The 14,045-nt window shown below is 46.8% G+C and overlaps 1 protein-coding gene across 1 annotated transcript; it reads left to right on the plus strand.

The window, feature by feature from the left end:
* Positions 1-9,552: 9,552 nt before the first annotated feature.
* Positions 9,553-12,633, plus strand: LOC138645512 (E3 ubiquitin/ISG15 ligase TRIM25-like). Its single transcript, XM_069734901.1, has one exon. It carries the CDS (start codon positions 9,569-9,571, stop codon positions 11,135-11,137), a length of 1,569 nt encoding a protein of 522 aa, XP_069591002.1. The 5' UTR covers positions 9,553-9,568; the 3' UTR covers positions 11,138-12,633.
* Positions 12,634-14,045: the final 1,412 nt, after the last annotated feature.

Raw genomic sequence — 14,045 nt, forward strand, 5'->3', positions numbered from 1 at the left:
GTAAGAAGAACAGGGTCCCCCGGGTTTGGGGGAAAGAAACGGAGGATGAAGCTGCTGGTGGGTAGTGTACACGTGACAGTAGAGTTCGGCTCGTCTGAGCATCCTGAGGACTCAGGTTTTCATCTAAAGAAATTTGTGTTCATGGTTTACAATCCTGAGTTTCGGATATTTGCACTTAACAGAGGCCGACACTTGGCCGTTTAGGTTAATATTCGGTAGCCCGTGTCTGGCTCTGGAAGTCATGGCAGCTTTATTTGTCACTCTGTAGAGTTGGTGTGAATTAGTACGACCCTGATCTTCCGCCCAATCTCTGGAGCCTTGAAAACCTGTTCTTACCTGATGCAATACACCAGGAATACGACGGGTCAGAGTCCGCGCTGGCCAAGGTTCAAAGATATGAGAACGCACAAAGGTGAAGCATGAGTGCGGTTTAACGTCTTCAACTTTTCATCAGGAACAAACCACAATGATAACATTATTGTTGCACCTCGGTCCTGATGAAGGGGTTTGAAGACCTTGAAACGCGTTGACATAAACCACATTCAGGCTTCTTCACCTTTGTGTGTTCTCGTATCTTTGAACCTTGGGCCACGTGGACTGTGACCCACCGTATTCCTCATTTATTGCGTCGTATCGCTTCGGTGGTCCGGCAGAAACCCATACATGCTTCTATAAGAGCTGTGACTATCAGCTGAGCGTATATATAATATTTTATACCAATAGGTGATCAGGTAAGACGCTATTCGCACTTTTTTAGTCCAGTTTTACCATTTGAGTTACCTCTGGCATCTGAAGCTTTTCTTTTGATAAGCCGCCTGGCACTATGTCGTCATTACAGCGTGACCCTTATGTGATGTTGTGCCGGGCCGGCTAATCAGAAGAAGAGCCACAGATGTCATCAGATGCAGTTCTCACAAGTCCTGGCCAGAGATTACGGTCATGGCTGCTGCATCGGAGCGTGAAAATCTATTCACATCAACTTTAAGTCCGTGTTCACATTCCAAGTGAAGCCTCAAAATCAACCATGTAATTATTATCAGCGTCCTATGTGTGAGTGACTACATTCAGTGCTATCGGGGGCTGCAGTCCTCAGTAATGCCGCCCTGTGCGTGCGAGAATAGAACTGCTACAATACTCACCCCTGATACTAGGAAAGGCTGGATTCCCCAGTCACAACCCCACATACAGTTTTTCATTCCACTCCCAGTGACGCGTGACAATATCGCACGTACGCATTGTGCAGTTATGGCGAGGTCTGATCCCAGATAGAAAAATATTTAGAATTGAGAGTCCTCAGTGGTTGATACCATCTTTTCTGTTAGCCGTTAAAAGGTAACAAATTGCAGCTTTCGAGACTACTCAGGTCTCTTCATCAGGCATAGACTAATAGAAATTTGAAGAATCACATATTTATACACAACACATCACAGAGGGAAAGAAGGCAATAGATAAGACAGGTGACGTGAAGCAGAATTATCATTATGTGGAGGGATAGCCATAAATATTGGAAGAGTTCATAGATAAGGAGTGTGAATGTTTTATTGTCCTCTGAATGGGTCTGGTTCTATGTTATGATTCCCCGAAAAGGTCTGAGGAGTAAATTCATTAATTGATGTAAAAAGACATAAATCCATGTGACACATTCATTCCTGCACTGAGAGAGTCAAAGGTCGTCATCCGCTTATATTCCCAGACTCTTCTGTCTCTCTGAGAGTGTTCCAATATTTATGGACATAACTGTTTATCACTTACATAACGGTAGCCCTGCTTCACATCCCCGGTCTTATCTATTGCATTAATCTTGTGCTATGTTGTGCATAAATATGTGATTCTTCAGAATCTCTATTAGCCTATGCCTGATGAAGAGACCTGTGTAGTATCGAAAGCTGCAATTTGTTACCATCTTTTCAGTTCGCCATTAAAAGGTATCAACCAGTGAGGACTCTCAATTCTAGATATTCTTCTATCCACTGGCTAACACGGTACCAAGATATATATCTTTCCTGACCCCAGATAGTCAGCATCCTCTGTATAAGAAATAGGAGAGGATCATATGGCGTAACAGGGCATGATTCCAATCACTCGACCATGCTGGAGTGTCGACTTCCAAGTAAAATAAAGAAAATCATATTCGACACCTATCCTTGCTATTTCTGGGCACAGGTAGAGGTAAAGGGGATATCTGGGACTTAAAAAAATGTATCTAAGCACTAACAGAAGGTAATTGTAACTTACCTGCCTGTTGTGCACGGCGCTGTTCTCCCCCGGTGCAGCGTAGTCATAGACAGCTGCTACCTGGGATTCCGTTCCCTCTTCTGACGCAATGGGGTGCGACTTCCGAGGTAATTCTGACTGACAACTGACCAGTTACAGAGCTGCTCTGTGTACTATGTAATGGCCGTGGCCAGAACTGACCAGTTACAGAGCTGCTCTGTGTACTATATAATGACCGTGGCTAAAACTGACCAGTTACAGAGCTGCTCTGCCTGCTGTATAATGACCGTGGCTAAAACTGACCAGTTACAGAGCTGCTCTGCCTGCTGTATAATGGCCGTGGCCAGAACTGACCAGTTACAGAGCTGCTCTGTCTCCTGTATAATGACCGTAGCCAGAACTGACCAGTAACAGAGCTGCTCTGTCTCCTGTATAATGACCGTAGCCAGAACTGACCAGTTACAGAGCTGCTCTGTCTCCTGTATAATGACCGTAGCCAGAACTGACCAGTTACAGAGCTGCTCTGTCTATTATATAATGGCGGTGGCCAGAACTGACCAGTTACAGAGCTGCACTGTCTATTATATAATGGCGGTGGCCAGAACTGACCAGTTACAGAGCTGCACTGTCTATTATATAATGGCGGTGGCCAGAACTGACCAGTTACAGAGCTGTTCTGTCTATTATATAATGGCGGTGGCCAGAACTGACCAGTTACAGAGCTGTTCTGTCTATTATATAATGGCGGTGGCCAGAACTGACCAGTTACAGAGCTGTTCTGTGTACTATATAATGGCCGTGGCTAAAACTGACCAGTTACAGAGCTGCTCTGTCTATTATATAATGGCCGGAGCCAGAACTGTCCAGTTACAGAGCTGCTCTGTGTACTATATAATGGCGGTGGCCAGAACTGTCCAGTTACAGAGCTGCTGACCAGTCCAACACTCTCCTCTTAAGGGCATTGTCATGCTGAAAAGTTAAATTTCTCATCATCATCTTAGTAGAGACCATCAGGTTTTGATGCCATATTGAGTGATAATTGGAACTATTCATAATTCCCTGTTGTGCCAAATTTAAGCCACTTCTTGATGTTCATCTTCAGAATCTCTGGTAAATCTAATGGCTTGGTCATTTCTTTGTATACTTCTCCTGAGTAATAACCTTCAACAGCGAGACCCTTTTGCTGTGTTGTCAGCTGTTTATGAACCATGGCTTTTTCTGTAAAATGCAAAAATGTAACTAGGAAAATATCATTGCAATCCTCCTAGAACAGCAAAACTTTCTATGGGATTAAACAGAATCTCTGTAAATTGGGGGCTCAGAGAATGACAAATCCCACTCCCGAGGAACAGCAAGAAGCCACCACCTGGGAGACACCTCAGATCTCCACATTAGGAGGCCACTGCTGAATCGCCCCTAGTATTTTTTGCTGGATAATGCTCCTACCAGAAATATTTATACTTTTATAGGAGGACGTGGGATACATTTTTTGGGGGATGAATGCTGGGACCCCACTTCATACCTTCTGTATCTCTACTTTTCGTGTATTTCAATCTATTAATGGAGACACAGGGGCCTGTAGTGCAGCAGTTTCCTCGCTGTGCAGCGATAAGGCAGTGATCCAGCAAAATTCAAAACAAAAGTCTCTTTAATGTTCAACTCACATAAAGTACAGAGCAGACGATATCCTCCAGATCGCAGCTGATCCACACATCAGTCTACCTCCAAGACCGATTGCCATGGGCGACTGCACCGCCGTGTTCTCCAGACCTCTCAGCTTCCCATGCATTTTGGCTCTGCTTGCCTGTGTTGCCTCACACAGATGGAGCTCTGCAGAGTGGACAGCTCTGCACTCTAGCAAACAACAGATTGACACTGACCCTGAACCTGACACACCCAAACCCTATACTGCAGGGTTTTTAACTAGTAACCTGTGGCCTTCAGCCACATGGAAAACCCAGCGAAGAATTAAATGGACAGCAACACTATCATCTTGTAGTCCGTTTCAAAACCCACAAGCCCAGAGTAGGTTTTCTTCATTGCAACCACACCTATGACTGTTACTGCAATGCCCCATCATGGCCTCGATACATCTCCGTGCGCATCCTGGGGGAACACACAGCGACCCTCACATGTAGCACCAGTCACTGCCTCACAGGCCATAGAGGCTCTGGTGGGGACGAATATACGGAGAGTCTCCCACAGATGCAATGTTTGTTACAATCGGACTACAGAGGGGTAAACTCGGCAACAATATTCGATTCCTGATCCCTTAGATTCTTACTCTGGGAGACAAAAAATAGAAGAAAAGGTTTCATCAGCTCAACAATATTCTATGAGAATTACTGTAGCATAATTCGGGGCTCGGTGCATGGCTAAACTCCATGCCGATCCTGGGCAATCTTGTGAAGGAGGAATAGAACCAGGTAGTTCAGCATCAGCGGACAGAAATGTAAAAAAAAAGTAATATTTCTTGAAAAATAATTATAGAGGGAAAAAACAATTACGTTATAGGAGACACCTGGTCTAGGTGTTTCGAGTCCATAAAGGCTCCTTATTATGACACCGTGTTTGAAACAAGGAGGAAGTTTATAGCGAGATTCCCGGAACTATCAGGTAACGAGAAAGTCACATAATAGGATAAAAAGAAATAGACATTAGAAATGTAACTGCATACAAACAAAAGTGGAAGCAGGCAGCTTATTTAGAAAAAAAAATCAGTGTTGCCTATTAATATACGAACATAAGACCATTCTTGAAGTTTAATCCTCGGGGAGTACGAGTGCTGAGACAAAGTTCAAGAAGCAAATTGGATCCTAACGAAAGTATAACCAAGTCTCCATCCCTAACAGGGCGATTGGCGCTTTCTATGCCAAGTACTCAGTGTTAGTCTATCATGGGGCTACAGTCGTCACTGACTTTCCAGGAACGCCTGCAACCATTTAAGCAAAGCCATTGAACACGTGTATTGCCTGTGTGTGACAGCCACAAGGTGTGAGGATTGTCCCAGCCCCACACTTTCTGAGTGTTTGTATACTACTAACAGATTGCAAACAGAACAAACACATAAAGTGAAGATATAGAGGTAACTGTTTTGAGGGATCTGCAATATGGTGCTGGAGATGCCCGCATTCTCCACCGCCTGTAAGGAACTCAGTACCAGCAGCAAATATTCAGTCTTCACAGGTTATTTAAATAAAGAAAATAAAGGGATCAATAAAGATGAGAGATAAAAAGATATGTAAATGAAGATCTCTACGAATAAGAACGGCTGCAAAAGTGCGCAGTATTTCAGATAGAGGAATGTGGCAGATCAGTAATAATTTAACTATCGTATGCACGCTCACCACGCAAGACTCCATACCTACAGTGAAGTTTGGAGGTGGAAACATCATGGTGTGAAGATGTTTTTCAGTATATTGCACTGGCAAATTTCATATTGTTGAATGAAGGATGAAGAGACAAATATACCGAGACATTCTTGTTAAAAAATCTGCTGCCATCTACCAGGATGATGAAGATGAAATGAGGGTGGACATTTCTGCAAGACGATCCCGAACACAGAGCCAAGGAAACTCAAAACTGGCTTCAGAGAGAGAAAATAAAGCTGCTAGAATGGCCAAGACAATCATCAGACCTGAATCCTATAAAAAATATGTATAGAAGGAAATAAAACTCAAAGTTCATACAAGGAGCCCATGGAAAGCTCAGGATGTGAAATGAGTTTGTGGGGAAGAATGGGCCAAAATCACACCTGAGCAATGCCTGTGACTAGTTTATCCATACAGAAGGCGTCTTGAAGCTGCCATCACCATCAAAAGATTTTCCCTGGGTCATTTTGCGCTATTACACATAACTTAATATATGGACATCTATGGTTTGATTTCTTTGCCTGTGTGGATTGGATGGGTAGTTACTAATATCTGGTGAGAATTTCATGTCAATAGCACCTTTAGAAATAGATTTACTTAGAAAATTGGGGACGCGTTCTATAGTTGTATTATTATTATTATTTATTGTTATAGCGCCATTTATTCCATGGCGCTTTACATGTGAGGAGGGGTATACATAATAAAAACAAGTACAATAATCTTAAACAATACAAGTCATAACTGGTACAGGAGGAGTGAGGACCCTGCCCGCGAGGGCTCACAATCTACAAGGGATGGGTGAGGATAGAGCTGGTCATGCAGCGGTTTGGTCGATCGGTGGTTACTGCAGGTTGTAGGCTTGTCGGAAGAGGTAGGTCTTCAGGTTCTTTTTGAAGGTTTCGATAGTAGGTGAGAGTCTGATGTGTTGTGGTAGAGGGTTCCAGAGTATGGGGGAAGCACGGGAGAAATCTTGTATACGATTGTGGGAAGAGGAGATAAGAGGGGAGTAGAGAAGGAGATCTTGTGAGGATCGGAGGTTGCGGGTAGGTAAGTACCGGGAGACAAGGTCACAGATGTATGGAGGAGACAGGTTGTGGATGGCTTTGTACGTCATGGTTAGGGTTTTGTAGTGGAGTCTCTGGGCAATGGGGAGCCAGTGAAGGGATTGACAGAGGGGAGAGGCCGGGGAATAGCGGGGGGACAGGTGGATTAGTCGGGCAGCAGAGTTTAGAATAGATTGGAGGGGTGCGAGAGTGTTAGAAGGGAGGCCACAGAGCAGGAGGTTGCAGTAGTCAAGGCGAGAGATGATGAGGGCATGGACTAGGGTTTTTGCAGATTCATGGTTGAGGAATGAACGGATTTGTGAAATATTTTTGAGTTGAAGTCGGCAGGAAGTGGAAAGGGCTTGGATATGTGGTTTGAAGGAGAGATCAGTGTCAAGGATTACCCCGAGGCAGCGAGCTTGTGGGACTGGGGAGAGTGGGCAGCCGTTTACTGTAATGGATAGGTTCGTTGGGGGGGTCGCGTGAGATGGGGGAAAGATGATGAATTCTGTTTTGTCCATGTTAAGTTTCAGAAATCTAGCGGAGAAGAAGGATGAAATAGTGGACAGACATTGAGGGATTCTGGTTAGTAGGGAGGTGATATCTGGTCCAGAGATGTATAGTTGTATACAAACTAATACACCATTCAACCCCCCGACAGAGGTAAATTGGTGCCTTTCACAAGTTTTAGAAACCTTATCCCCATTGTTCAGCAATGAGCCCTTCATTAACCAATCACAACAATCAGCAGCAGTACTCATTACTTTATGATGAGACTGGTGGGAATAGAGGGGGTTGAGGTTTGGAGATTCCCCTCTCACTCGAAATTATGATTGATTTAGTTTTTATGTCCTGAAGACTCATGGGGCTCTTGTGTACTTTCCGTTCCCGGTACTAGTGGTGGATCCTCTATGATATGAAGAGGTGGACTCCCAAAACTCAACACCAACATCCTGTAGCGTAGCTACTGGGGGGGCAGAGGGGGCCGTCGCCCCGGGCCCAGTGTCATGAAGGGGCCCACCCACTCCCATGGCCGCTTCTGTTATCAGGCAGCACTGAGGGAGAGTACGGCACATTGCTTGCTCCCCTATCTTCCTGGCACAGTGGCGGAGTCCTCAGTGCAGTGTACTGTGTAGCCGGAGTTAGTTCACCTGATAAGTTTCTGACAGGCTCTGCAGTCAGCTCTTCTCCTGTGTGCCCTGGTTCATGCACGCTGGAGCACCCCTGGGTCCTAGTGCTCTCCCTTGATTTACCTCAGACACTGCCTGGCCATGTCTGACATCATCTCTGGCTCTTCGCCTGCAGCACTTGGGCCAGACATTGCAGGTGCCCTCCATGAACTAGCTGCAGGCGAAGAGCAAGAGATGCTGCTCAGGGTTCGTACAGCGTCTATCAGCATCGGCTGTAGTGTACCAGACGGACATATTTGCCTCTGTGAGGGTAGGTGCACACGGTCAGTAAATGCTGCGGGTTGGACACTGTGTACTTGTGCCTTTAATTGAAAAACATACTAAGGCTATGTGCACACGTTGCGGTTTTTACCGCGGAACCGCAGCGTTTCTGCAGCTTCGGGTCCGCAGCAGTTTCCATTGCGTTTACATTAACATGTAAACCTATGGGAAACCACAATCCGCTGTGCACATGATGTGGGAAAAACCGCGTGGGAACGCAGCGATTTTACAATCCGCAGCATGTCACTTCTTTTGTGTGGAATCGCGGCGATTCTGCACCCATAGGAATGCATTGATCCGCTTACTTCCCGCATGTGGCTATGTCCACCATGCGGGAAGTAAGCGGATAATGTGCGGGTGGTACCCGGGGTGGAGGAGAGGAGACTTTCCTCCAGGCCCTGGGAACCATATTTGTGGTAAAAAAAAAAGAATTAAAATAAATAATAATGCTATACTCACCTCTCAGCGCTGCACACGGCCGTCCGGTCTCAGGGTTGCTATGCGAGCAGGACCTGCGGTGACATCGTGGTCACATGACCGTGACGTCACGAAGGTCCTTCTCGCACAGCATCTTTGGAACCGGACTGTCGCGTGCAGCGCCGAGGAGATCGGGACGTCAGAGGGTGAGTATATCACCATTTTTTAATTATATTTAACATTACTATTGATGCTGCATACGCAGCATCAATAGTAGGAGTAAACCCGCAGCAGAAACCGCAAGACAAACCGTGATAAATCTGCAGGGATAACCGCAGCGGTTTTGCCCTGCAGATTTATCGAACCCGCAGGGACCCTCCCTACATGTGCACATAGCCTAATAGCTGCTACCCAGTGAGCGTCGCAGTGCACTAGTCCTACAGACAGGTCCCAGTAACATTGACTTTGGGGAGCCCACTTTTTCAGATGCATTTCAATATTACATTTCCCTCGTTCACAAATTTACCTATGCTTCTATATAATAGTAAACTGGGTAGTTTGGTTAATGAGTGATATGCTGTTTTTTTTGTACACAGTAAATCAAGTGAATTATTCCAAGTACTGCCCATAGAGTGGGTTTGGGGGCCTATATCTACACAGAGGCCCACCGGGGGATTCCCCGGTTCCCCTATGGGACAGTCCAAGCCTGACTGTACTGTAATCTCCTATCTGTTCAGCAGTAGCTGTATCTAGCACCATATGGTGGTAATAACAGTGTTTTTTATAGAGATTTATTTTCAGTAATACCATGGTCATCAGCAGAGGTTCCCCTATGCTGACAATTAGTTGTAATCAGGGTTACCTGGCTAGGGGCCCACTCAGATGTTTCGCCCCCCTTGAGCTAAACCCCTAGCTATGCCTCTGCCAACATCTGATCTTGTTAATTATTTTTTACTCGGTATAAATCTGCAACAGTCTTGGAGCTGCAAGGGTTAATAGTTTCTCACAGATTCTCCTCCCTTCTTATAGGAAGAAACTTTTTAGCTTTCATTTCCTGCTCTTTCCCACCACAATGGCGTCTGCTGAGCTGAGGGACAAGCTGAACTGCTCCATCTGCCTGAGCCTCTATACAGACCCCGTATCCCTGAGATGTGGACACAACTTCTGCCGCTCGTGTATTGTGAGTGCGCTGGATACACAGGAGGCGGCTGGAGGGTATTCCTGTCCTGACTGCAGAGCAGAATATCCGGAGCGTCCGGCCCTGGAGAAGAACCGGAAGCTGAGGAACATAGTGGAGCGTTTCTCATCTACTCAGCCTGATATGGAGAAGACCAGAATCTTCTGTACTTACTGTACAAGGTCTCCTGTACCGGCTGTGAAATCCTGTCTGCAGTGTGAGACCTCCATGTGTGAGAAACATCTCACAGCCCATAACAAGTTGGTGAATCACAATCTAATTGAACCAACACTGTCGTTTAAGGGACAAAAATGCTCCACACACAATGAGATCCTGAAATATTACTGTCCTATAGACGTCGCCTGTATCTGTGTGTCCTGCTGGGTGGCCGGAGAACACAGGGGACATTACGTGGAGCTACTGGATGAGGCCTCTGAGAAGAAGAAGGAGAAACTGATGAAATATGTGGATAATCTAAACCCACAAAAAAAAAAATTTTTGACAAAAGTCCAGAATCTGAAGGATCATAAGAGGAAGATCCAGGAGAAAGCCTCCGAGAAGAGGAAGAACATCAGTAAGATAATCATGGACATTAAGAAGCAACTGGAAATGGCAGAAATGAAAGCGCTGAGTGAGGTCTCCAGGCAGGAGGAGAAGATTGTGTCCCAGATATCTCATCTGATCATGAAGCTGGAAATACAGGAGGACGAGCTGTCCAGGAAGATGCGTCACGTGGAGGAGATGTGTCGTGTCACCGACCCAATAAGACTCTTACAAGAAAGTGACATTACAGTGTGTAGTCATGGAGGTGATGAGGACACAGGAGGAGATGGTGGAGAGGTCAGTACTGAGGAGGATCTGGATGAGGTTCTGATCTCACTGACCTTACACCGATCTATGAGGGATATTGTCACCAATGTAACATCAGAGCTCGGGGTCCATGTCCCAGACATATTGCTGGATGTGGGCACTGCTCATAGATGTGTGAAGATATCAGAAGATCTGAAAACGGCAACAGATTTAGAAGAAGAACAGGAGAAACGAAAATCACGAGGAAGATTTGTGGATTACTCCCAGGTGTTAAGCAGATGTGGCCTCTCCTCAGGACGACATTACTGGGAGGTAGAGTGGGATCAGATAGGTGTATGTGCCATCGGATTGTCCTATCGCAGTATGGCTAGGAAAGGAGATAAGTCTGGTATTGGATATAATGATAAATCTTGGAGTTTGGATATGTATGATGGAGGATATAAAGCATGGCACAAGTCTGATGAACTAGCCCTCAGTGTAAAGCCAACATGTCCGACACTTGGGGTCTTCTTAGACTATGAGGCCGGGCGTCTGTCCTTCTATGAGCTGTGTGACCCCATCAGACACTTACACACCTTCACCGCCTCCTTCACTAAACCCCTACATGTTATCTTCTATGTCAATGATGGAGCCTCTGTTACAATAAGAAGCTGAGGCCGATGTCGTCCTCGTCACATTATAATTCCATTATTCCTTGTCACATGGACACATCTGTATATAGAGAGTTATCAGCAGGACCCTCTAATAATACAGTGTATATGGTGGAGTCATGGGGGGATTGTTCCTATTGTTTTTCCTCTTCCCTGTAGATCAGATGTAGAATGTAAATATTAATGGGTGAATTGTCCTGAGACTGATAATTGTTATTCAGTAAAGGGTTAATCCCATCTGTAAAGTGCTGGTATATAGCGGGGATATGTCAGCACTCTCTGACTCCCGGGACCCCCACCGATCCTGAGAATAAAGGGGCTGCAGCATTAGTTCAGCCTCCTGCACATCGGAGCTCTGGGCTCCCCCGATGCAGGAGCTGCAGTACGGCCGCAGTGGATGGGGGGCACATCGGGGGTCCGGAGCGCCGCTGTGCAGGGTAAACAGGGAGGGGACGCAGCACTAAGGCTACGTTCACATTGGCGTTCCGCCAATGTGCGTCGCTGTTGCGCCGGCGACGCAGCGGCGACGCGCCCCTATGTTTAACATAGGGGACGCGTGCGTCGTTTTGGTGGCGTTTTTCGCCACGTGCGTCGTTTCCGACGCTAGCGTCGGACGCAAGAAAACGCTACATGTAGCATTTTCTGTGCGTCCGATTTTCGTCGGAAAACGACGCACGCGTCGCAAAACGCGCGCGTTTTTGCGTGCGTTTTAGCGTGCGTCGCGCGTTGCGTCGCCGACGCACGGCGGCGCAACGCTAATGTGAACGTAGCCTAAATCAGCTCTGTGGCCCCTCCATTCTCAGGGTCTGTGGCCCCTCCATTCTCAGGGTCTGTGGCCCCTTCATTCTCAGGGTCTGTGGCCCCTCCATTCTCAGGGTCTGTGGCCCCTCCATTCTCAGGGTCTGTGGCCCCTTCACTCTCAGGGTCTGTGGCCCCTCCATTCTCAGGGTCTGTGGCCCCTTCATTCTCAGGGTCTGTGGCCCCTTCACTCTCAGGGTCTGTGGCCCCTCCATTCTCAGGGTCTGTGGCCCCTCCATTCTCAGGGTCTGTGGCCCCTTCATTCTCAGGGTCTGTGGCCCCTTCACTCTCAGGGTCTGTGGCCCCTCCATTCTCAGGGTCTGTGGCCCCTCCATTCTCAGGGTCTGTGGCCCCTTCATTCTCAGGGTCTGTGGCCCCTTCATTCTCAGGGTCTGTGGCCCCTCCATTCTCAGGGTCTGTGGCCCCTCCATTCTCCGGGTCTGTGGCCCCTTCATTCTCAGAGTCTGTGGCCCCTCCATTCTCCGGGTCTGTGGGGTCCGCACAGTGATGACATATTTCAGCTATATCCAACCTTGGGAAAGCCCCCTGTAATCTCCCCGATATTTACAGCAGGTTTAGTGGACTCGGGTGACTGGTGATCAGTATTGTGTAGGATGCTGGGAGTTGTAGTCCCCATTGTGTATTATCTATCAGATCTCGTCATTGTTACGTGAAGTGAAATAAAGATTGACATTTCTGTAACTGATCTCTCTCCATAAATTTATAGGATGCATGATAAATATTTGGGGTGATGACTGCTGGGCCTTGTTGTTCTAGATGTCCACTGCTTTGCTCTCACTGCAAGTAACTCTGATTTTTTACATTTTTTAACTATTTCTCAATAAAATGGAAGTTTTATACTAATAAGACCCCTGAAGGTGCAGCGGATTCTTCATCGCCGGGTCATACATGGTTTTTCTGGATTTCGTTGTTGCGGCAGCCGAGCTGCGACCCTGTCTGACGGACGGACCCCTGGAGGGAGACGAGGACGGTGAGCTGACTAAAATATTTATTTTTCTTGTTATAAGCTTCTTGTAGTAATGTCCCCATTAGTGATGAGCGAATATACTCGTTACTTGAGATTTCCCAGCATGCTCGGGGGTCCTCTGAGTATTTTTAGTGCTCGGAGATTTAGTTTTCATCGCCGCAGCTGAATGATTTACAGCTACTAGACAGCTTGATTACATGTGGGGATTCCTTAGCAACCAGGCAACCCCCACATGTACTTATGCTGGCTAGTTGCTGTAAATCATTCAGCTGCGGCAAGAAAAACTAAATCGCTGAGCACTACATAATACTCCGAGGACCCCAGAGCGTGCTGGGAAATCTGGAGTAACGAGTATATTCTCTCATCACTAGTCGCCATCCTAGTCACCTTCATATAGCAATGTTCCTATACTTGTTATATTCATGTAGTAATGTCCCCATCCTGATCACCTTCTTGTAGCAATGTCCCCATCCTGATCACCTTCTTGTAGCAATGTCCCCATCCTGGTCACCTTCTTGTAGCACTGTCCCCATCCTGGTCACCTTCTTGTAGCACTGTCCCCATCCTGATCACCTTCTTGTAGCAATGTCCCCATCCTGGTCACCTTCTTGTAGCACTGTCCCCATCCTGGTCACCTTCTTATAGCACTGTCCCCATCCTGGTCACCTTCTTGTAGCACTGTCCCCATCCTGGTCACCTTCTTGTAGCAATGTCCTCATCCTGATCACCTTCTTGTAGCAATGTCCCCATCCTGGTCACCTTCTTGTAGCACTGTTCCCATCCTGATCACCTTCTTGTAGCACTGTCCCCATCCTGCTCACCTTCTTGTAGCAATGTCCCCATCCTGGTCACCTTCTTGTAGCACTGTCCCCATCCTGGTCACCTTCTTGTAGCACTGTCCCCATCCTGGTCACCTTCTTGTAGCACTGTCCCCATCCTGGTCACCTTCTTGTAGCACTGTCCCCATCCTGGTCACCTTCTTGTAGCACTGTCCCCATCCTGGTCACCTTCTAGTAGCACTGTCCCCATCCTGGTCACCTTCTTGTAGCACTGTCCCCATCCTGGTCACCTTCTTGTAGCAATGTCCCCATCCTGGTCACCTTCTTGTAGCACTGTCCCCATCCTG

The sequence above is a fragment of the Ranitomeya imitator genome, chromosome 7 (assembly GCF_032444005.1).
Source record: "Ranitomeya imitator isolate aRanImi1 chromosome 7, aRanImi1.pri, whole genome shotgun sequence".
Taxonomy (NCBI): Eukaryota; Metazoa; Chordata; class Amphibia; order Anura; family Dendrobatidae; genus Ranitomeya; species Ranitomeya imitator.

Excerpts from the sequence above, each read along its gene's own strand:
- LOC138645512 (XM_069734901.1), top strand. The coding sequence starts at position 9,569 with ATGGCGTCTGCTGAGCTGAGGGACAAGCTGAACTGCTCCATCTGCCTG.